Source organism: Corvus kubaryi, unplaced genomic scaffold, assembly GCF_017639235.1.
Source record: "Corvus kubaryi isolate FWS band 111438036 unplaced genomic scaffold, C.kubaryi_AGA036_p1.0 133, whole genome shotgun sequence".
Classification (NCBI taxonomy): Eukaryota; Metazoa; Chordata; class Aves; order Passeriformes; family Corvidae; genus Corvus; species Corvus kubaryi.
The window spans coordinates 35315773-35340765 of NW_024580667.1; the positions used below are offsets into that span (position 1 = coordinate 35315773).

A 24993-nucleotide genomic window follows, 5' to 3' on the forward strand; every position below is an offset into this window, starting at 1 on the left:
TCACAGCAGATAAACAGTAATGAGTATTTTGGACCAAACCACTACACCACTCAGTAATAATAATTTTTGGTGGGATCAGGTCTGCAGCCTTTTACTTCATAGCAACATCAAGTGCTGTTGCTTTTTCAGCATTGTTGTTCCAGACCAGTAAGGCTGCAGCTGAGTTGTTGTTCATTTATGCTGTGTTATTTCGTCTTCTCCTCGCTACACAGATCATTGGTCACAGTCCAGGTCAGTCCTGAAGCACTGGAATTCTGTTAATACTGAGGTGGGTCACAGGCTTGGAATGGACAAGGCAGTGGGCGCTGCAGCTGGGAAAATGGGCTTCAGATTTTCCTACCTAGCTTCCAAGTTTGTCCTTAGCACATCCTAGGCAGAGGCAATGCTCTAGGGTAGGTGTGATTATTGCGTTGGTATGGAGAGCCAGGGGCAATAGCTGAGGAAAAGAGCAACTGCAGAATGCTACCTGTCCAGGGGGCTGAAAGTTTCCATGCAGCTGAAGGAAATGCTCTGAAAAGAGTTTCCCTTTGTCAAGGTGTGCTTGGATTTGGCCATGGGGACTGCTGCATGTCCTAAGGGGTTAGGAACCCATCCTCATCTTGGATGGAGGTATGTTTGAGGTCGGGGGTAATAGAAAGAAGTCTTTACTGTCTCAAAACAGGCATATGTACAATGGTATTGTGAGGTATTTTATTCCCTTTTGTTGTGAGCAAAGCTGTAAGAAGCCATTTTACACATTGCACACAGATAAGCCATTAACAAAGTGAGGAGCTGGATGAAGAAAAAGCAGGGATCGAACTTCCCAGCTTCATTTCCCAGACTGACCTTCAGGCCCCCTCTGCTTAGCACTGTGCTTCCTCCAAGGCATGTAATGGTGATGGGGGTTACCAGCACATCAAACTTCTGCTAATGGAAGTTTTACATCACCCTGGTAACAGTGTTTCTTAAAACTTGAGCAAAGGCATCTAAGCCTTGTAGATACAGTGCTGCCAACCTTCTCAGTGCACCACCAGCTTATCCAAAATGGAGTGCCAGCTGCTGTTAAAGCCAGGCATACAAAATAGGTAATTCGGCTGCAGGTTGTGTAAGTCACTCTCTCTGCCTGAGCCCCGGGAGAGAGAGGAAGAGACTGAAATTCCAACAATAAACTGGAAGTCAATTTGGGATGTGTAGCAAGCAGAATGAAAACTTGGGGCTTCAGTAGTACCCCCAGTACTAAAGCTTAGAGCAGTTTAGTTACCAAAACGTTACAAATGAATCACAAATAGCTGCGGTTCTTGTAGCATACAGGTTTTCTTTCAAGTTCGTAAAACAAACAGCAGAATGTCACCACAGCCTTTAATTTCTTCTTGTACATACCATTCACAGTACATTAACAGCCCAAATAATATTGCACTGGATTATTTTAAAGATTTTTTGTCTTCCAAGTAGTACTCACTTTTCAAAGCCAACAGATGAACAATTTGGTCAACTTGCACCAAGAAAATGGTTAGGTAAGAACCCTATACTTTATTTATACCACATGGATTTGTAACCCCAAAGGGAAATGAGAATGAGCTGTAAACTGTTTCCTTGTTAAACATAGAAAATTAGTAAATTGTTGCTGATTAAATGTAGAAAGACTGAGAAAAAAAGCATGAAATCTGAAAGTTATCTCATTCCTGTTAGACTGCTTGCTGTATATATAATTATATTCTATATTGTGAAAATCCATCTACATTTAAAAGCCCAGCAGTCTACAGATTAACATGGTAAAAAAAAATAATATACTTTTATGAAAAGAGAAGAAAATAGTGTTTGCCTCAGAGGAGAAAGTTTTCAGATTTCAGTCATCTGGGAGTTTTTTTAGGTGCAATCTTTGAGGCAACAAACTGTCTTTTGGCATTTGGCACTCTAATAAGGACAATATTTTAATACTGGCACAAGCTAAAAACAGCACAGAATGACAAAATACAAGACATGAAACAAACCGCAGCCACTGGGATGATGGTAAACTAGTTTGTATATACGGAGAACTTAAACAGTTTTGCTGAGGAATTGTGAAAGATTCTGCAAAACCATACTTATTCTCTTCTTTTACCAAAGTGTAAGTTTTCTTAAACTTGGAGGGAGAAAAAGAGTTTCAAATGTCCTCTAGAAAATCAGCAGCTGCTGGACAATCAATACAACGGCTTGTTTAGCTGTCAATAGGCGTGAGGCTCTTTGTGACTCAGAGCTCGAGGGCGTGAGGCAGAGCTGGTGGCACTTCGGATCACTTCCATCCATCTGTGAGGAGGCACGAGGAGAGGCACAAACAAAAGAAAGGTCAGTTCCCAGGGAAGGATTTCTTGACAGATACGGTCTGTGCTATTGGTTGTACAGTTTGATTTTCAGTGCCTGTGGGAGCATCTTCCTACTTCACCCCTAAGTCTATCTGAAGTCAAGTGGATCCACACAATTGCCATGACTGTAAGGAGGTTTAGAGAGAACAGACAGCAGGTATGGGACCCAAAACTCATGAAGTTAGTAGTAGTTTTACTTGCTCTGCAGACACCAAGTATCTTTTTTCTGAGTTGTCCAAGCAATGAGCAATTGAGATCAACCATTCTTAATTTAAGAGCAAAAAAATGTACTTTAGCTGCAATTTCTACTTCTTTTTCCTAGAACTGATAAAGGCATTGTGTGGTTTTATTTTATCACCACTTTCCCACAATCTGCCTCGTTTATAGTTTTAGACTGACATGGCTAAAAGTTAAGAATAGCTTTCTTTGACGAAGATGTCATGATTTTTGACATGCTCATGCCTCATATAAAAGGACTAAATTAGTTCCATGTATGAACAATCACAAACCACAAATTAGGAGGAGTAGTGCCTTTTCCCCAGCTCTCCATGTATCTGATGTTCAGTGGGAAGTGTAAAAATTACATGGTGAAGTGGCATAAATATGTAGTAGGAACAGCTGCTTCTATAAAAACTGGTATTTTATTTCAGGTGTGGATTTTCCATGAAGTTGTACTAGAGGAAGCAAAGCTATTCTGAAGAGCTACTGAGATGTCCTGTGATCTGTTCACATGCTTCCTGAAGTCTGAGATATGGAGCTCCCCATACAGCCAGCCTGATCAATTTTGATTGGATAATTCCAGGTTTTGCAGTAATTACTATTACTGCTTCCATATCATCAAAACCAATCATTTGATTTTAGCGGTATCAGGTTTAAAATTTCTTTTATAATTTTAAAGGTTCTTTCTCCAGTTGTGCTGAACCATGTGCGTGTATTACTGAACCAATTTATTAAACTTTGCATCTACTCACCTTTGGAAGAATGCTCCTGGAATTTAACAAAAAATTTCTCTAAAAGAAAACAAACTTACCTTTCAAAGGTGTATTCACTTTCAGCCCTGAAGTAGTACACATGGGATTTGAAATGCAGCTTGAACACATAATCTTTGTGAATGTTTTCAGATTCAGAAGGAAGGGTAAGTGAATAGCCCAATAAAGGAAGGCTGGCTAAAGGATGATTGTCCTGAAAAGATATGATGGAAAGTGCTGTGAGATCAAATGCCCTTAAGTAAAGAGAGCACGTAAGTAAATGGAAGGCAGCTACACACTCATTTAAAGGTCACTGCATTTCTACATGTGCAGAAAAATAACAGATTTATACAATTGCAATAAAATTAATTGTCTGGTACTTTCAGTTGGTCATCATTATAGACCCTTCGCATAAGGATCTGCTGCAGGCTGATCCTATCAGTACTCCCTTGAAGGAAAGCTGGCTGATATCTTGGAGTTTCACTACTTTCAAACTGATGAACATAAGGCTCCATCATTTGCCACTGGCAGGGCACCACACAGGTTCATCCTTGCCTTGCAAACACCTACTCCTTTAGAGGTGTGCTGGCCACCTGGCAGGTTCACTGCTAAAGTCCTTTTACTGTATGGCAAATGATTTCTTCATCCCTCTTACGTGTAGAATATCCTCCAATTCCTCCTTTAATCATTAAGGATTTCTATAACATGAAAACACAATGTAGCAACTCAAGTTACTTTGTGCTTATGCCCTGCTCAAACAGATGCAAAAGTCCAGCAGATTCTAGACAGAAATCCCAGATGTTTGCTCAGGTGGACTAAATCAGTGACTGCTGTTCTCTCTTGTTTGGCTTAAGTGTCAGCAATGGTAAACAAAATTTTTAAGTCATTTTTAAGTTTTTAATTGTAATGATCTTAGAATTTGTGCAAGAGAAAAGCCTGGTTTAAACTTGCACCGCAGCTTCTGAGCAGTGGTGAGCTCTGCTGTGCTTTCAAGAATGATCTGTACTGTGACTGTTGAAAGCTTCAGGAAAGAACTGACCCAAGAACAGAGTGTGCCCTGCTCTGTGTGCCAGTGGCAGTGAAGGCTGTGTGTGGAGCTGTCCCTCTTCGGAAAAGAACCTCATACTGTCTTCTCCAGCCACTCACACTTGCCCAGTTGGTTACCTGGTGCGATTTATAGAAGAACATGCAGAAGTTGGTGAACACCACCCATAGCTTCTGCCACCCATTGCTGTTTTTGAATTTTCTTAGGAGATTTCCAGACAGCTGGTTCTGAAACAGATCAAAAGCAGCCAAGTAAAACAGTGAAAAGTACCTGAAGCTTAATTATTGTAAGAAAAATAATTTGCTTTTATCTGGTTTTATGTGACCTGGTTGTACATGAAAATGCTTCAATTGAATGGACGTACTTTTCTTCTGCATTTTTCTACTGCTGAGTAGTACTTTATGTAATGTATTTTTTTGTTTGCAGCTGGGTATTTCTGAAAACTCAATGCTACTACACTAATCATTTTATCCATGGAGATGGCTTTCAGCAATATATTACTACATTTCAGTCTTGTTAATCCTACTCTGTTCTTTTAGAATGATACGTGAATAGAATGGAAACAGAAAGTCTGACATGAATTTGTGATGTAAAGGAAAATTATGACATACTTTAGAATTGCACATAGAGACTGTGGTCTCTGTAACCAGAGAGCTCACATGGTACTTTTCAAAGATTTCAAAAACAAGGACCTTTAACCTTATTTTTAGCTGGATTTTGGATAGTTTAACAAAAAGGAGGAGAAAGCCATAACCAAGTACATGTATTTAATGGCTGGTTGAAGAAACTGCTCTTCACATAGTGAAGATGGAAAGCAGACCATCATTGTTCCTTGCAAATGAACAGGAGTTCTCAGTGAATTATTAATGACTTCCCATTCCTTGTTGACTGTGAGGGCTCCTGCCTCGATCACAACAGCTGTTTACATCATTCTCTTTATCTAATACAGAAGCTAATAACTTAATCTGTAAAGCTTAATAGTCAAAATCTGGGGGTCTTGGTGTAGCTACTACAAATGAAGGAGTCTTAAAAAAGTTCTGTTTTCACCAGCCTTGGATATGCATTAAAGCCTTTCCTTTAAATCATCCTATTCTCTGATTTCTGGCCTACTGCCTCCTTGCTCTAAGTCACAGGTGTACTCCTTAATTTTCTGTTACCTCATTACTCTGGAGGATATCATAAAAGGACAGGCTTTGCATTCGGTACCAGCAGACATATGAAATGGAAACAGGCCGCTGATCACTGATCAGTCCAGCAGGTAGGGAGGAACAGTCACTGACAGAGAGAGGATCTTCTACCACGAGAGAGACAGAAAGGAGGGAGAGACACAAAGAAAATAAACGACAATGCTGAAGTGAGAGTCACCGACAGAATGACGTGAGCATGAGTGGGACCTGCCACGCATGGAGCAGCAGTGGAGCTGAAGATGTTTTCACAGAACAACGCATGGCTCCAGGGTGTGCTTGGTCTTCGCTGCTTTGTGTTCATTTGAGGCACAGGGAAGGAACAAAAATGAGCAACAATGAGCACTGATCTCAGACTTAGTTAGATTTGCCTAACTGAATGTTTTAATCATTAGAATGAGTCACTGGTGTAAGTTTTATATCTATTTGTAATAAGCCCTCTGCTTTAGGGAAAAATACGAGACCTTGTCCTGTGCTGAACTATTCCTCCCTTGCAGGATATAGGGTATAAAGGGCACAAAGAGCAGAAAATCCCACCTACGTGGAATTGAAATGAGGCTCTACAGTCAGCATTTTTTAGTACAGAATAATCTTGTAATATTTCAGCAACAAACTCACCTCCTGTTTAAAAACAGAGGCAGTTACACAACCTGTGAATATGTTTTTCCTTGCATCACTATGTTCTGCATCAGTGCATCTTCTCTAGAGCAATGGGGGCCTGATGTCTGAGGGCTGCCACTTGAGTGCAAATCCACTCAGCTTTAAGATTCCTTTTTCCATTTTCATAGAGCATAAATTTCCATTTGATGAGGGCTGTGATAAAGTACGCAGAGCTCCTTGGACTCTCTTGGGTGAAGGAAGAACACCACAGCAGGCTTACCACCTCATTGTAAAACCTACACTGAGCTAGGTAGTTTCAATCTTTGAAAAGACAATGTCTGCACCTCGGCTGTTGCATACAGAATTAACAATTGTGGATCAAATTGGCTTAGCTGTGATCAGAGGAGTAAAAAACGGGGTTTGTTTTGAGGTGGAAAATGCAAATAAAGAAAAAGCAGATGAGACTGAGCAATGAGACAAGGTTCCAGAAAAGATGGCTAGGTAAAGAAATAAGTTAGTAATACACATAATTAAAACTCTGGCTGCAGCAGCTAAAGACAATATCCTTTCCGCTCGAGCAATGACTTAATGCCTCTGTAACTGAAAGCATTAAGACAGTTTGAACTGCTTTACATTTTAAAGGGCATCAGCTTTTTTTCTGGACAGTTGCTTCTATGAAAATTACTGCTCTAACGGTACAGAGGTGCACGACAGGAGCAGATACGTGCTTCTTGAGTGACGGTTTATGCCAGCATTTGAGGATAAGGGAGGCGGTTTAATAAGCGTGCCTGAAACTTCCCCAGAAGGAGACAAGGGAGCAGTGCACTTGTTAAGGAGGAGCAAAAAGGAAATTGTCATTCAAAAGCGAGCCTGGAGCTGCAGTTCAGGTCGTTCTGAGGCAGATACCTCCACAGCAACACTAAAGTCGATCATTGAAACACTGGTATTTCTGTGCCAGCAGACGTGCACCGTAGTGTTGCCACGGTGTGGTGACTGACGTTCGAGTGAGGTGCGGGATGCACTGAGGTCGTCCTCAGATTCCTGGTCTACAGTAGTTTCATCAGGAGACTCTATGAAATGCAGGGAAAAAGCATCTTTCTTCCTCTATGCAACAACATATATAATTGGAAAAATTAAACAATCCATTCTGTCCACAGTATTGTGAACTAATTTTAAAACACCATTTTAGAAATAATTTTGTGCAGACTTTAAATAGATTATTATATTTTATATAATTATTTTATGTGTTTCTGCAAATGTTAGAATTAAAGACTAACTACCATGCTTTGTTGGTGTTTTTAATACCTTCCAAGGACAGGCACTGCCCAAATCGTGTTAAATAGTTCCTGGAATCATTATGCTTAAGTCACTTCTCTATTCAATGAAACTTTCTGCTAACATCAACAAGAAAATTAAAATGGCACATATATCAATATATCTATACATATATATGTATATAAATCCACTTTCAATGTATCAGTTTGACCTATGGCCAGCAGTTTTCACCACTTTGCTTAGAAGCAACCACCAATCATATTGACAAAAGTGAATAAACCTTATTCTCTGGCATTTACTTACTATTATCAGGTGGGCTGCTTGCCAGTAACTCTGGGGCAGGGCCACTGCTTTTCTCTGCCAGGTCTATTGCCATCTGGATGTCCTCAGTCCATTTGTCCATTTCAGCACGGGTACTAACAATGAAAATTCAGGTTTTATTCACTTTCATACAGGCTGAAAGCAAACTCTAAGAAATAGACACAAGCCGAGCTTACTTCTGAATTAAATAAATTCAGACACAAGATGCTACTTTTTTTTTCCTGATAGCTTAGTTTTGGTTCCAGCTTGCACAATTGTAACTCTATTATGTCCCATCCACTTTTTTCTTAACAAGTGGCTTTCACAAAAGAATATACCTTTGAGGAGAGTGTTTTAGGAGCAAATACAAACAAAATGATGCCTCTCTGTCCCACTGTGATAGCTGCAGAGAAATACAATGCACATGTGGACTTTGTCTCCAGTGAATTACCTTGCAGCAACAACGATGGACTGGTGTTGACCTCGTAGTGTTAGACAGTGAGGAACTCCCCATTCCTCCTCACTTTCTTCCATCTGAGAGATAAAAGGCCAAATGCAGTCAGATTGCAGGAAGCACATATTTATTAAGGTGAAACAGTGAACTGAATTGAGCTCTTACCATTGGGGAAAAGAAAACTAGGAGAAATGCTCACAAACAAATTTGAGCTAGGTATTGAGGAAAAAAACAGTGCCTTGCATGCTGGAAGAATAGTAAGTTCTGCAATAACCTCTTAAACCAAAAGCATGGCTTTGTCTGCCTTGTGTCAAAGAAAGTATTTTTATCAGAAGAGTGATTTATTGTACAAAAGGATGTGTTAAAGGGCTGGGAGTGCTCTGGAAACTGCAGCATAGCAGAGTTCTGTTGTGAGCAAGTCCAGAGCAAGTCCAGGCAAAATGGCCATCAAGAACTGAGCAGATGCCTTGAAACACTAGATAAAACTTGAAACCTTGCAAGTGTTTAGAGAAAATCAGTTACCGTGGTAGTGACTACTGAACTCAATTCTCAGGACAACCGTATAGAATAGATACAAACCAGTGAGAAGTTCCATTGAAAGTAATGGAGGGAATGAAAGTGTTTTGAAATCAGCAAAAATATTTTTGGAACAATGCAAAAAGAGGTAAATAGGTGCTGTTGGCTTGAACTGGCTGTTTTCCAGAAGAATTGCAATAAGAGCTCCAAATGACATTTTGCTGCCAGATTCCCACTACTTTGGCTCTAAGATACAGAAATGGAAACATTAGGAAATGCTTTTTTATACAAATTAGATTGTTGCTACTGTTTACTTGTCTTGTGTGTCTATAGTGAATTGGTGATGAATTACTTGTAAGAATCATGGTCAAATTAATGGTTGAAAAAAATTCAAGAACCCATCTCCAGGGAAGTTTGCATTGTGAGGAAGCAGCCCTCAAAAATGCCTTTTCCCCCTCACTTTTGCTATGTGATCACCTCTGTGCAGAAGGCTGCAGGAACAGATGCCGAACCCAAGACGGAATCGGAGAACACCCCCCGCTGCTGCTGTTTTCAGCCCAGCAGAAATGCATCAAGCAATTAAGGTGGGACCACAAATGGCCACTTAAGCATGAATCCCTTAAGTTCTCACAATACTTACTGTCATGCCATACAGTGGAAGATGCCCATGGACTTTAAACTGGTTGGATGCTGTCAGTCCTCTACTTGTGTACAACAAGATATCATTGAACTAAAAAGCAAGAATAAGCATCATTAGAATGATGTTGGTTGGCATGTATGTATGTGAAAGAAAAATCAGAATGGTGAATACAGGAAAGCTGAGTATTTATATGGCAATCCTAATGCATGAATCCAAAATAATAGCTTCTGTGACATTCCACCACCTAATGTTATCTTGCCTGCCTTCCTTTCCAGCTAGTTTTAGGTATGTCTCCATAATTTTCCACTGGGTATTTTCCAATGCCTTCTAATACTCCCTTTGTGATCTCTGGGTCAGAACTATCAAGCCTCAACAGCAGTGAAACAGAGTGGTACATTTCACACTCTGCTGCACTTTGAAGCTACAGAAGGTGTATGTTTCACCAATATTTACTCCTGCTTTGAGTGAAAAGATAAGAAAACGTGCCCAAGAGGTGTGTCTAACTCAGCCCTTATAAACAGAGTGGCTGTCTTTTACTCCCCCTATTCAGAAGGAAGCTGGGAGACCTGTTCTAAGGTAGATGGTTTAAGCTAAAAATACCAAGACTGAGAATCTCAATTCGTAGAGCTTTCTGCAGGTAACAACAGTTGTCTGAAGCATGTCAAATGACCGCCTGCATTTTGCTGCCATAAAATAAACAGAGTATTTTCACTGGGCTACCTGAGTCAAAGGGTATTTTTCTCAAACCAGATGTCTGCATTAAGAAAATCACAGTCTGTGGTGTGAAACAGAGCTCTCACCACAGACCTCTACAGTGCAGCAGCAGTAATTCACAAAGCTTTGTGGATCAGCCGCTAGAGGGGGATTTAATTTTGCCAATGATTCACATGTATGTGGAATCCCACAGTACTGACCTGGGATTTTACCTCCAAATAGATTCTGGTACTTAAGACAGATAAAAGACTTCTTTGGCAGTGCGAGCAACTGACTTGAGAGTCTAGTCTCAGATTTTTAATGTTTTATACAGGTATAATACCAAGGCATCATCTAGTATCTGTTGGTATGCAAGAAAATATGCACTGTATTCATTAGGTTTCCTCTTCAGTGCCTTTAAAGGCAGAGGATAATCCTAGCCAGGTAGACTTATTGGGTTATATCTTTGGCCCATTTGAAAGATTAAATGTCAAACACCTTGTAAAAACTACCACACTCACAAGCTTTTCTACACAGCCACTGCCTTCACCTTTTGCACACAAGAAGCCAAGAAAGCATTTTTCTGCCACAGTGCCCTGACTCTTCAGTGTTTTGTGCACTAAAAAAATCTGTGCACTCTGCTGGGCATCCCAGGGCCCCAGCACCAAGTGCACAGCAGCAGTAAGATGGGGAGCTTGGCAGCAAATCAGCTGGGTAGGAAGAAAAGAGAGGAGGAACTATTCAGTGGACTCCTGTGGATCAGAGACAGAGTGGGATCACTGTCACGTGAAAGTGGTGGGAGGAGACAAACTTTTCTAGTTCAGAAGCCACAAAATGTATCTCCAAGTACAGGCAGGTCCATCAACATGCTGGGCACTCATGCTGAAACTGAAGGGTTTATGGAAAAATTTGGTTCCGTAATGTGTTCTGAGAGCATTGTGAGAATTATTGTTCATATCACCAGGAGTCACTCTTTATCTTCTTTCCTGAATACAATCACTATCCCTGGTGCCACTTTTCATTTTGCAATGACTCTGCTCTTATTTAAAACAAGGTGCAAGGAGGTATTATTTTATTATTATATTCACATTGTCATATGAAAAATAGTTTTATCTTTGTAAGAAGCAGTTACAAAGAGAATATTGGATTTGAACAGAAATCTAGGTTCTTAACAACCAGCTGCACGGGTGATGTACTTTGTTAATTTAAATAAGGCTGTCTAAAAATACTTACTGTAATTCAAAATTCAAGTCTAACAGTTATGTCTAGTAGATGCTTAGAGTTACATTTCACTGTATAAAGAAAAATTGTCTTCTTGCTTACCAGAAAGAACATCCGTTGCTGTAAACCTTTTCCAGACAATTTACTAAGACTGCCCAGTCTAATAAACTCCTGTGGGAAACAAACACAAAACAAAAATGTATCTCCTGCAAAAATGATGATTTTTTTAAAGTATGTAAAGAGAAATATGACTACTTGGTCATACAAATGACTTGACTATCAGTTACCAAGACTTTTAATTTTATTAAATATGTTAGAAATCTAATTTACAGGATAATTCCATTTGTAACTGTCTTTAGGATAAACTCCTTTCATTCATTTTAAGAAAATTCAGCTACGCAAAATTGTCTTTACCTGACATTAATTCCTTCAGACAGCTCCCTCTTTTGTCAGTTTTAAATGAGTATTTTTCACAGCACAAATGACATAAAAACTAATGATATATATGTCCTTGGTTAGCCACTGGTAATCTTCTGTGGTGCATGTGGCATACATTGCCCTCATTCACTGCAATGTTACACCAGCTAGACAACTCAACATCACCATGAGCAGCAGACAAAGAAAGACATTTGTCTGGCAGTGTGGGTTATCCCAGCGCCATCCATGTCATATAATACAGCACATTAATTCAGATCATAGTGTTTAAGAATGTTTAGGGATGGAAATAGAGGAAAAGTAGCACATCTGAAACTTTCATAAAGCTGGATTTCCTGGGCTTACTGTGAACTATGTAGTAACTCACCCTTATATTTCTCTGAAATCCACGAAAATACCATTTTTCATATAATTTTTCTCCCTCCAACTTCTGCTAAGAGGTTTATATTTATTTACTACAGTCTTTCTAAGGTCATTCTACTCCTGTATAAAGCACCTAAATCACCTGCATTTAGGAATAAGCTGGCTAAGATTAACCTGTTCAGAGAACCAATCTGAACACCTTAGGCTTGCTGTGGTGTGTCCAGTGCCCCCACCTGCACTGCCTATGGGCTAAAGGGTGGAAACGTGGCTAGAGGAGGTTATCCCTATACCACAGTAGGCTCATGCTACCAGAGAGGCCACTGGAAGCTGTTGTTGGCCTCCAAGGAATATTAATCACAATTAGTACCGTGTGGTACCACCTGATAGTCCCTGGCAGGCTCAACACCACCACAGCCAGCGGTGGTGACCACTCCAGAGCTGCAGGTCACTGCCACCTGCCCGTACAACCAGCCACGAGAGGTTTTCATGTCCAGCACAGGAACCAGCTTGGCAGCAGCAGACATCCCGCTCTGGGACAACCTGAAGAGGATGGGGTTACAGTGGCATTTGCCTCCCAGCCCTGCCTGCACAAGGGCAGGGATTTGAGTCAGAGCCAGAAGAGCAGCCAAAGGGCTGGAAGCAGCAACACCCTGGGCATGTGCCAGAGCGTGGTGGCCAATGCTTCTTGCCTTGGCAGGCGAACAACTTCTGCCCCCCCATCTGCCTTTTCCTTGAACTTCCTAGGACAGGAAGACTGCTCAGACTTTAAATAGACGAGGGTAGCAGAAACACCCAATGACAGCATTTAATTTCATGTGACAGAGAGATGCACAGGCTGTGAAATGTCCCGAGGGGCTTGCCAAGGATGTGAACAGTCTGTGGATCACTAGAAAGAAACATGAGCTGTGGCAGCTGCTTGGAGACAGGGAAGATGTAAAGGGAGGGAGTGGAGAACAGCCACAAATCCAGAAATACCTGTGCTCAGCACTGCCTTCCCAATGGCACATCAACTTCAAACCTGGCTGCACGTTCTGGTTTTGGGTATTACACACAAAAGTCAAGGGGATGGGGAGGAAACTACTTCAGCAACAGACAACTGTCAAGTTTGCACACACAGATACATTTGCCTAGGAAAATAAAAAAGGCTACAAATATTACACAGTGGCTCATTTCTTCTGAAATGAGCCTTCGCTTTTAAAAAAGCATGGTAAGTAAAAAAGAGATGTTGGTATTCTTATACCAGAATTAAAAGTGTTTATTTAAGGCAACACTGTCTCAAAAATTATTGCCTAATGTTACATGTAGACTGAAGAGACTGCTCCTCCCCAGGGCCATGAGTTTCAAAGCAAGGCATGGTGAAAGGGCTGAAGGTACCCCAGCACAAATAACCTTACTTGTCTTTAATCTGTCAAGCTCGAGCATCGAGGGCTGGGAAAAGAAAATAAGGGCAGCATAAAATGTGCAACTGCTCAAGTTCTGAATGCTGTGATAAATACTCCATTTTTATTGCCTCTGTTGTAAAAGATATTTGAAATTTCCTAAAACTGTCCAAATCTATACAAAAGACAGAGCTTAAAGAATCAGTAAAAAGGTAATAAAGAGGATTGCCTTTCCTGCTTTAAAGGTGCTGTTTTCTATGGTGTGCTGGTTTCAGCTGGGGGTAGAGTTAGTTTCTTCACCATGGCTGCTATGGGGCTGTGTCTTGGATTTGTGCTGGGCACAAGTAGCTGAACACAGGGTTGATAATAAAGAGATGTTTTTGTTACTGCTGAGCTGGGCTTACACAGAGCCAAGGCCTTTTCTGCTTTTCCTACTGCCACGCTGGTGAGGAAGTTGGAGGTGCATGGGAGGTTGGGAGGAGACACAGCCAGGACAGGTGACCCCAACTGACCAAAGGGATATTCCAGACCAGATGACATCATGCTCAGTATGTAAAGTGGAGGGAAGAAGAAGGAGGAGGGAGACATTTGGAGTGATGGCATTTCAACTCCCCATTACACGTGATGGGGCCCTGCTCTCCGGGAGGTGGCTGAACACCTGCCTGCCCATGGGAAGCAGTGAATGAACTCCTTATTTTGCTTTGCTTGTGTGTGTGGCTTCTGCGTTCCCTATTAAACTGTCCTTATCTCAACCCACGAGTGCTCTTGCTTTTACCCTTCTGATTCTCTCCCTGGTCCTGTTGTTGGGGCAGTGAGCAAGCAGCTGTGTGGGTCTTGGCTGCTGGCTGGGGTTAAACCATGACATTTGGCATTATTATGTTTACATCTGACAGTTTTTAGTGACAGAAAAAGGTTTGTTTGAGGAAAGGCAATTTCACACCTGCCCCTAATAAACAGGTTTTTAAAACATACCTAATGATTTGAAATTGTATCAAATCTTGATCCCAACTCTGTTACTTACCCTTCCTGGGATCACCAGATTGTCCATGCCTATCAAGTCTTTCTTCAGTTCATGCAGCTTCTGGAAATTCTCCATCTTTATCATATTACCGTGGAGCTGAGCCACCATTTCAGAAATCTCAGCCAAAGCAGCTAGATGGACAAATCCATAAAGTGCTTATTAAAAATTTACAAGAATGTTCAAAAAGAAATACAGCTTTTGTCGGCAGTACCCAGCTCAGGAACCTCCTTGTGCTACTCTTCTGGAGAGCATAAAGCTACTCAGGCAGACTAAAACCCACACAAACTCTGAACATCATCTTACACCGTGGAAGGGGTGGAATGTTGTGATGAAGAGACAGTCTATTTTCCTAAACCAAAAGTTTGCTCTCTTTTAGCCACAGGAACTTTTTAAGTACAGTAGGGTCAATCCAGAGCACCAGTGAATGAGTTTTCATAAAGGACTTAAATTCCTACAACTCTGATCAATCTAGGGATGCTCTTTATGCTTGAAAAAAAAGCATTTTCCCCCCTGCTTGCAGCACACTGGGTCAGGTTCCTATTCGAAAACAGCAGGAAATGGCAGTGTCACTTATTGTATCATTTCAGATGGCAAACATCTTGGGGTCTGTCCTCAGTCCCACCCTCGAGAACAACCAAACGGCTGCACATCACTGAGCCACCTCACAGCTCTACTCCATTCTCTCCAAAGACACTGCCTGTGCCATCACGTATGGGAGCACCAGCCTTGATACACCTGGATGGGTGGGCAGTCTCTGAATGGGCCAAAGACACAGGCTGACTTCAGTGCCAGAAGAGCAGTTACAGCCATTTGTGTTAAAAAACCACAGCCACATAAACAGTAACAGCGGTTCCATTCTCCTTCTTACATCATTGCTCAGTTCATCCACCTGCTAGTGGGAGACCTATGCTCTCTGCTGGGAATCAATTTACTTTTTTTTTTGCTTCCTGTAGACTATGACCTTTAAGAAGAATCTGTAAACACCTTAGTGAGAGACTGATCCCAGAGTGATGGGGTCTCTAAGTCACACTGTCCTTCTCATGTTCTCTTATTTTCACCTGTGAATCTCATGTTCGTATCCTTTACAAAAGTGGAGCAGGAATCAGACTGCTACTCTCTCTGGGGAGAGGAGAATGGACACATCATCCTCATCCTCTAGCCTTGGCTGAAAAAAATGCAGGCACTACTTGCTGCCTTGTTTGAGATCATTCAGGCAGCAGCGACATTTGGGCCAACACCTGTGTCACACAGCACTCCAGTGTCACAGGTCTCTGTGGCACTTCCTATTGCCACAGGTCAGGTTGGCTCTGCATTCTGGGCACTGCCTGCTGTGGGTCTCATCCCACAGAATCTGAGGGAGCTCAGCTCACACCTTATGCCTGGGAGCAGTCGTGCTGAGCGCTGCTCCCTGCCCAAGCTCTTCCACAGATCTTCACCAATGCTGTCCAGATAACGGAGTTATCCTTAACCACACAAAGCTTACAAGAGGTGTGGAGGATGGGGGCAAGGAGGAAGGAGAGCAAACCATCAGAAAGAAATGGCAGGCAGCGAGTTCAGGCTACAGGAGAGCAATTTCTTCATGTTTGAAAAAAAAAAAAAACCAACCCCAAACCCAAAACCAACCCATGCTGGCTGCTTTGAGCTCCTGAAACACGGAAATGGTAACAGAGCAAATTGTATGTCTTGAAAAAAAAGACAAATAACAGTTAGACATAATAACAACAGCCCTACTGGGTCAGACCAAAGGTTCACCTGGGCTAGTATTTTGTGTTATTAGAGGATCTCTAGGGAAAGCTAGGAACAACACAAGCACATATGGTATATTCCCTGTGCTCCCTCCCAACCTCCCAACTGTTTTCAGTTCAAGAGACTTCCTGAACCTGCTCTCATTTCTGTATGTTTAATAACCCCCAGCAGAATTCTGTTCCAAGTACCTGCCCAGACTGTGGCATAATGTGTATAGAAGAGCAACCTTAATCGTACTGTTTATGGTGTTCTGAGGGCTGGATTTTGCAACTCAATCCTCTTTTGATGTAGGCTTAAAAAAAAAAAAAATCTTTTTCTCCAGCCGTACGCCTCTAATGGATTTGGATGCCATTCCCCAGCTCCAAGAACTGATGTCTTTTCTCTTACTTACCTCTTGAATCCCTGAAGTCTATGTGGCTTGGAGGGTAGTGCTTGCAAAGCCTCTCCATTATCTGCTTGTAGTGCATAAGCCTGTGTAAAGGTCTGAGGAGGAAGGTATTGAGAGGCAAGTAGCAGACTTTCTGGAGTTCAAAATCTCTGCAAAACGTCTCCAGCTTGCGAGAGTTCTTGATCCCATTCTCCAGCTCCATTAAAATCTCATTGTGCTTTCGCAGGTGAACTGTCAGTTGCTTTTATGCATCAAAGAAAAGAGGAGGCTCTCTCTTAACAATCACTGAGAGACATGACTCAGCCCATACCTAATCCAATAACACATCCAACTAGCACAGCAGTAGGGATTTTGCAAACAAAATCACTGTACAACACAATGGCTCTGATATTCACTTGCCAAGGAGAAAAAAGCATTACTCATTTGAAGCAGACCCCCCCACCCCCTCTGCATTCCCAGGAAAACAAAAGTACATGATTCAACAAAACTAAGTCTCTTATCAGTGAGAAATCCAAAGGCAAGGAGATGACATGAACACAGCTCATGCAAGTAGGTGCAATGGAGACAGCAAAAAAACGTGAATGGGATTTTCTAAAAGGACAAAGGGATTTAGATGCCCCAGTTCCCTTAGGTGGTTTTGGGGAACTGAGATGCAGGCAAATGGACTTCTAGCTTCTGCTCTCCTCTTATTAACGAGAAGTTGCATCACCTGGGAAACGGAACAAACACAAAAACAGAGGCGTTGCATGACAGAAATGGGTATGCTACAAGCTCTTCATCCTTGGACTACGTCCTCTTCTCCTTAGTGCTGTTTCTAAATAATCCCACTGCCAGCAAGGGAGCTGCACACCAGCAATGAATGAGGTTTGCATGAAATATGTAACTCCATTTAGGTCTCAGCATCACAGATATTCACAACTCCCCCTTAAAACAATTCCACAGTATTTTTAAAAACAATTTCTACAGGGAATTAATTGTGTTTTGTGAAAAGTGAACTGGTTCTTCAAGATGTACAGAGCTTCTCTGAGCAGCCAACTAAAGTTTTCCAGTATATGGTAGAATACTAAGCAGCAGCAAAATGAAACTGAATGCATAAATTGAATGGACTTGAGAAGACATTCTGGCTTAATGTGAATTTTGTGCTTTTTGACACATTTCCAGTCAACACTCTCTCTCCTGTGATTTGTGACATGTTTACCAGAAACATACCTTCCCTACAGCCAAGCCACTTCCTCCACACACTGCATATTCATTTTACAAGTCTGTAACTCAGAAAAAGACACAGCAGACCCTCTGGGCTTCTACAGAGGCTGCCCATTAATTACTTGCTCTTAACTTCTTTCCTATGTTAGTTAAACAAGCAGTGTCAGTTTGCAGATCTTTTAACGTGTCTCATGGTAAATAAATACAGTTTTATCTAACTTTATTGTTTCTTGTGCAGTTCTTTTAGGTTGAACTAGCTTTTGACTCTTTCCTCTACATATCAGCTGATCAGTGGTAGTGGATCTCAAAGCAAAGAGATCTTCCCTCTAATGGGAAAGGGAAAATGGGAAAGATGAAAGCACACTGCCAGGTCTAAGTTACAGTGAGGACTATACACTGCCTTTAGACTAGTGCCCCAGAAGGACCTGCAGACAGCAAAGGACAGAAAATTTAATGTTGCAGGATATCAAGAGCAGAGACAGAGTCTGTCAGAAGCTCTCTGGTATTCTAAAAACGGTTTGTGAAGAGATGAATACTTCTTGAGTGCAGGGATGGAGGTAGAAAAATCCCCTCTACATTTCTTCCAATGCATCTGAATTACAGCTTGAGGGGAAAAGTAGTTCCTGGCTAAGTACACTGCAGAGAGAGTAAGGCTGCCTTATTGGTGACAAGGCTGTCTGTGCTGGGGATGGTAAATCGAGATTTCTGTGTTCCCTTTTTCTGATCTGCTGTTTAATCGCCCGTGCGTCACTTCACTTTCCTGCATCTCTCTCTGTCCTTCTGAAAGATAAACCGAGTCCTAGTGAACATCTCAGGAGAGCTGTAATGATTAAATTGCCCTTTCCTCCAGCCAAGGACTCAAGGCTGCTCCATTTACTAACTGCAGAACGTCCAAGTGGCCATCCCCAAGGAAAGATTTATTGGAGAGTTTCAAAATCCCTCAGATCTGCATGCTGAAGGTGAAGTGCCATGTTTTGCCCCACACCGACCTGGATGTGTAGATACATTACAGTAAGGTGAGCTTGCATCCATACTGTACGAGTCCATAGGCTTTTCACAGGCTCCTGTGCCTGCATTCCACACTGTTTTCTCAGTAACACAGAGCATCAAGAATAATGCTCTGGCCAGGCCAAGAACAGTTGCAAAGTCTGCTGAACATTACACCTATATTTATGGTTAATGTATGTATTTTTACTTCTAGTTTTAAAGGGATCAGAGGCAATTATTCTCATGATTCAAAAACCTTTTACCTAACTTGGCACCGTAGTGCACAAATATAACTTTCCCAAGTCAAATCAATATCCAGTTTATGGTCACTGATCCTGCAACATGTTAACATGAATATTTGCATGAAAAAGGCACATTCAGCATTTGAACGGTCTCTTCAGCCACACAAATTCCAATGCTTTCCCTTCTTATTTGAAGGAAAAAAGAACTGGAAATGAAATATTCCCGAACTTTTGTGTTTGCTGCTTCTGTATTAGGAGAGTGAAGGAAAGGGGCTGGAGAACTTAAAATCAGCTTGCAATTCTGAAATCCCAGGGAAACCCACCCAATGCTTTCTACATCATCAAAGGAAACTTTCATAGCATAAGCCTTGGTTACAACTGGCAAAAACAAGCACAAGAGGCAACACCATATGAAAATGAAAAGCATGCTAATGTTAATCCACGTCAAAGCTTAATAGTTATAGGATCATTCCTACCTTCATACTCTGAATGTTCTTTAGCATAACATCTCCGATTCTTTGGTAATCTCCTTTAATCTGAGCATTAGAGCGGCCTTCCCTGTCAGCAACAGAAATGCCACACACTTCAGTCATGCAATAAAACTGCATAATCACTTGTAAGCACTGAAACTCAATAGCTCATTTCTTTTAAAATCCTGACCCCCATGCTCTTTCACTCAAAAGCGTGTGAGGAATCTTCGTGACAGACATGAAATTCCCAGGTACAGTACACCCTCCACCCAGCCTGCCTTTCACTCCTAACAACAGAGAGGGCAGGCACTTAACAGAAGGATTAGACTTTTAAAGAAAATTGCTAGCATTTTGAACACACCAGAGAAGGCTGGAAATGGTTTGGGGGAAAAGGAGCCATGAAAATCCCATGAGAATATGTCATCTTAGGGCAGAAGATTAATTCTGTTCAGATACAATGACTGAACTCCAGAACAGGACCTGGGGGTTGTTCTTCCTCTGAAAAGCTTTCTGCTTGTGCAAGGGACAGTGGGGTTAAAAAAAAAACCAAAACCAAATCCATCTGGCATCTGGCTTTGACTCGTAAGTGTTACATAGTAGCAGGAATTTTCCTTCAGTATGTCACTTACGGTATTACAAATACAAACTGCTGCCTCCCACCCAGCCAGCGGCACTTTGGTGAGTGCAGCACCCAGGAGAAACACAGCTCCTGATAAAAAAGATATTCCTGTATCTAAATCCATGTGTGAGACAGGCAAGGATGCACGCTCTGAGAGAAACCAAACACGTGTTTTTTGAAAAATCATGACTATAAGAACCTGTCACAGATCTGTTCCAACCAAGCTACGCTTTAAAAAGAAAATCACAGGGAGTGTGTGGGGAGAACCACTGTCCCTCTCCCCTTCCCAATTTTATCTTTCAACAGACAAAGAGACTCCATTGATAAACAAGAAATTACTCCATGTTCATTTGAACAACACCCAATTTCATAGGCTGTATTTAATAATTTTCTGTTTTGTTAACTCTCCCAAGCAGCCACATGCCTATTCAGGCAAGGAAAACCAGTTCTCAACAAGATTTCTTAATGTTTTTTTCTGAACCCAAGGGTTACACTGGGGTAGGAAGTTGGGTTGTGTCAGTGGTAACTTTAATTACCATCACTGTTCTGCAAAAACATTACGGAATATAAACACTGCCATACTCAAATCATGCCCAAGAAATGGTCTGAACTGAAAGTAACAGCATGTATGTATGGACACCACAAGACTACAGTTTTCACATTACCTGAGGATAAAAGTACAATTTCTGTCTCCAGAAAGCCTCTGTCTGTCAAATCCTCTCCACTCCATGCTGCTCCTTAATTCACCCTTCCCCCATGTCCTACCCATCCAGCAGCTCTCCCCACTGCGATTTCCTCTGACAGGTTGTAAATAAAACCTTCCAGCCACTAAAGCTCTGCTCCAAGTGCTGCATATCAAAGCGCCCCTGAATGAAAACCACAACCATTTGAAGTCCAAGGCAGTAGCACCACACTGGCAGGAAATCAGGGAAAGCCACCCTCCACCCATGGAGCCAGCATGCAGCATCCCCTCCCAAATGGTTCATGCTGGGCCTCCACACACAAGCTCAGAAATGTCAAAGCCAGATGAAATTGTGCTGCTGCCAGCAATGGCACTGTATCCAGCAATTATCTCTATAAGAATTCCTGCTTTACTTGTTACTCTCTAATTCTCTGGCACTGCCTGGATCCTTTTCCATGTCTCTACATTTGAATTCATCTAATGGACTTCGGCAGTTTTGTGCCTTTCTGACTATGAAATATATAGTTATCTACTTACTGCCAAGATAAATATTAAGTACATCATTACAGACTGCTTTTTCTAGAGGCTGCTTTCCTGATCTGAAGATACAGATTGGCTAGAATACACATTGCAAATTTCTTATCTACTAACTAGCTACTCAGAGGCTGAGCCCAAGCCTGCCAAAGTCACAGTGAGTGCTTCCAACAGCTAATACTTAGTGTGGTTGTTCATGGAAGTCAGGTCCTTATTTCCTAAAAGCTGACCTGCTGGACCCTCTTCAGCACCACCAACACTGACTGCTTGCACAGCATCTCACCACATCAGTCACACACAAAGCATCATGAAGAGTCCCCCTTCACTGGCCTCGGCCACAGGCTTTTCGGGCTTTGAAAACTTACTCTGCATCCTGGCAGAGTGACAGAGACAGAGAGAAGGGGCTTCCCCAAAAGCAATAGCCTCTCTCCAGCTGTTGGCTCAATAGTGAAGAGCTGAATGGTACCAGAGCCCTCAGCCCAGGCCGACAGAGATGCCCTGTGCTGCACACAGCTGCATCCTGCTGGAAGAAATAAACCCAGGGTTTTCTTAGAAGAAAATGCAGAAATGCTCCTTGCTCCAGAGGCTCTTCTTGTTTTAGTTATTTATTTCCAGGCAAATGCTATCCCTTGCAACAGAGATTATTTTCCCACTGGGGATGGTGCACAGGCATGTAGGCTTTGAAGTGGACAGAGAGGCAGGGAAAGCTGAAGCTGGGCATGAGGGAACATGACAGCTTCCTTCCACTTTACCCCAGCTCCATGCTGAGACCCTGGAGCAAACCCTATGCTACACTGCCATCTTCCCCAGCTCCTCAACATGCAAATCCCAAGAAAACAAGAAGAAAGACCAAGAAAAGAGCATCCAAACACACAGAATATAAAACCAAAACTTAAAGATACAACATATCAGATGATGTCTTACTGCTACAACAGCCCAAAGCACAGGAGCAGAAAAGAGAGCTCTCCCTGTGTTGTATGTTTTGAATAACAACACTCAGCTTGCTGAGACGGAAGAAGCTTCTCATTTGTTGTGCATCAATGGTTAAATTGTTCTTCTTACTCCCTGTTTTCACGGGTCACTGTTTGAACATGGTGTCTGCCAATGACAAGGGACAAAGCTCAGGGCCTAGGGTCTCACAGCTTTTCATCAGGAGCTGATTTATGATGCCCATCTCCCTAGAAGATGTAGGAGCTGTTTTCCCCACACATAATGTGCCCTTACTCCACTGACATTGTGGGGGGAGGTCTAAAGCCACTGAAAATTATGCTGAAAAATTAGGACATTATTGTATAGTAAGGTCATTTCCCATTTTTATCCAAGTAGTCCCTTCCTTTTTACAGCAATGCAAGTGTACAATAGCAAGAGAAGAGGAGACCGAGTTATACCTGGTAAGAAATTCAGACACTGCCTTATATGTATTACTCTAAACAGCCATCAGCTTGACTTACAGGGATTACACAAGCAGCCCCGTCAGATTTTCAAATTACATAAAGTTCTTAGTGTATATAATTGAAAAAATAATGGAAAGAAATCTCAAGTCAGCCCATATCCTGAATCAGAAGGAAGAGAAATTCGATGGGGATGGTGGAAAGGCAAAAAAGAAGAGAGAGATATCTCAATAGAGATTTTTTTTTTTGAGGTACACAAAAGTCTTTGATTGCAGTCCTTGAATTGCAGTTAAAATAATAATAAATCAATTGCAACAAATTATATTTACAATGTGTGACCTCGTGTTACGTGCTCAGGAGCTCCCTCCTGAATACGACAGCTGGTTCTTTGAACATCTAGATGCTTTGAAGTTTTTTATGACTTTATTATTAACTAAAGTTCTAATGTTAAAAAATACCTTAAACATTCCCCATTACAACTGCCTTTTAAATAAGAAAAATGCTTTGTAATTGGAAAAGAAGAGTCAATAAAAGCAAACACCCCCTTCCTTGCTCACACCCTGCTGTTACACAGCACTTCTTACTGCCCTGCCCATTCCAGCCAGCATTGCAGCTGGACTTCCAGCAGTTAAGTGGAGCATGACACACTGCTCAGAGCCTACGAGATGCACTGCTGAAGCCATCTGAGCTTCATCCAGAGTCACACCACAGACTGTGCATACATTTAAAGACTTTGAGATGGCTACCCCTGTTGTGGGAGAAACCCCACCTACAGCAAACATGCATCAGTAATGCTTTTAAATGGTAAGGGATCAGAGCAAGTAACACCACTGCATGAAAATGTTACATTTCCACTGTTAATGCAACAGCATTCCACATCTTGCTGTGGAACAGCCTCAGAGCTGATCCTGGGCATATTCTGCTGGGAGAGCCACAGAGATGGGCTCTAGCTCTGACTAATAGATCCTGGATATGCTATTTCTCTCCCATGATTTCCAGTTAATTTGGGCGTAGCACAGCTCCAATCCCCAGAGGTACCCCGAAGTGACTTCAGCAATGAAAACTTTCCTCTCAAAATCAAGTGCCGTGTGCTGGCACCAAGCCCGTCTCCATGTCTTGGTCTCAGGAATCTGCAGTGCATAACTCAGAGGTTTGTACAACATATACCTCATTTCTGTACACAGGACAAAGACACTTTTGAAATCATCCTCTTCATGCTTCCTCACCAGACATGCAGAACTAGCTGAACAGTCAGCACTCTGCTTTTGAGAAGGCAGATAAGGACTGCTGCCTTGTTTATATAAACTGTCTATCAGGCTGTTCTTCCTCAGCGCAAGCATTTATTCTCAAACAAAAAGCGGTTAATAAATCAACATTTGGCTCATCTTCCTACACCTCCCTGAGTGCTTTTTCATTAGAGGTTTTAAATTTTGCTTCCATAAATCCTGATTGCGCCTTCTCCTTTCATATGCTAAGATCTAAGAGCCCTTTTTTTGCAAATTACCAGCCACACATTCCCATCTGGTAACACTGAGCAGCAGCTTTCCTCAGAAAGATCTGGGAGTCAAACTACCAGTTTCCCTGGAAGCAGATGAGTCTGCCTGCACTTCTGGGAAGTATGTCACACTTTTCCTTCCTAGCACATGGATAAGGCCCAAAACACAGACTTGTACTACCTGATGAGGGCCTTCTTTGGGCAGAAACAGCTATCCTGGCTTGCCCCAGCATTGCTCTCTATGCTGCTCATTGGTCAGCCAAAGGAGGATACTTACGGTTCTCCATTTCCGACTTTCTGTCAGCATTTAAAGAAACCAGTGTGGAAACTTTTAATACATTTAAAGGGGTGTGGAAAGACGAGCTCAAATTTCTTGGACAGAAAATGGTGCTTGCGGCCCAAATGAATAGCTTATTAAACAGCTGAGGTAAAAGAAGGAGTAGAACCTAACTGACATCTCAGGTTCAACTGCCCAGAAGCTGATGAAGTCTATCACACTCCACCTGCACTGCCCACACCTCTCCCTCCTTGCCATAAATTCTCACCAGCCCTGGGAAACAGGAGCCAGCTTTAAGTCACTGACATATGCCTCCCATATTTTCTCCCAGCAAAAAGGCTTGTAAACTCCTGGCCTTGCACCCAAAGCCTTGCTGAGGAGCAACCTGCATGAGCCCTGGCAGCCAGGACCAGGATCTGGATGCCCAAGTGCCGGATGCAGCTTTTCTGGCACTTGCTCATAGAACAGCCTGATGTGTGCTGTTCCCTCTCCCACCTGAGGCAGCTTCTGGCTCTTCTCCTCATCTCTTTCCTTCCTGTGTGAG

General features: G+C 42.1%; 1 protein-coding gene across 5 annotated transcripts in view; it reads right to left on the reverse strand.

Annotated features, from left to right (window-relative positions):
* Nucleotides 1–668: 668 nt before the first annotated feature.
* Nucleotides 669–24993, reverse strand: part of FARP1 (FERM, ARH/RhoGEF and pleckstrin domain protein 1) — a 204294-nt gene continuing 179969 nt past the window's right edge. For 4 of the 5 annotated variants that reach the window (XM_042043425.1, XM_042043406.1, XM_042043395.1 and 1 more), the window contains 11 exons: nt 19458–19539; nt 16553–16790; nt 14416–14546; nt 11320–11388; nt 9304–9393; nt 8145–8227; nt 7697–7809; nt 7025–7188; nt 4454–4561; nt 3352–3503; nt 669–2265 (listed from right to left, as the gene is read on the reverse strand). In XM_042043425.1, the coding sequence (XP_041899359.1) occupies nt 2184–2265; nt 3352–3503; nt 4454–4561; nt 7025–7188; nt 7697–7809; nt 8145–8227; nt 9304–9393; nt 11320–11388; nt 14416–14546; nt 16553–16790; nt 19458–19539 (1312 nt within the window). In that variant the 3' untranslated portion in view covers nt 669–2183. Of the gene's footprint in view, nt 2266–3351; nt 3504–4453; nt 4562–5491; nt 5629–7024; nt 7189–7696; nt 7810–8144; nt 8228–9303; nt 9394–11319; nt 11389–14415; nt 14547–16552; nt 16791–19457; nt 19540–24993 lie in introns of all 5 variants that reach the window. The other variant, XM_042043434.1, reaches the window with a different exon arrangement.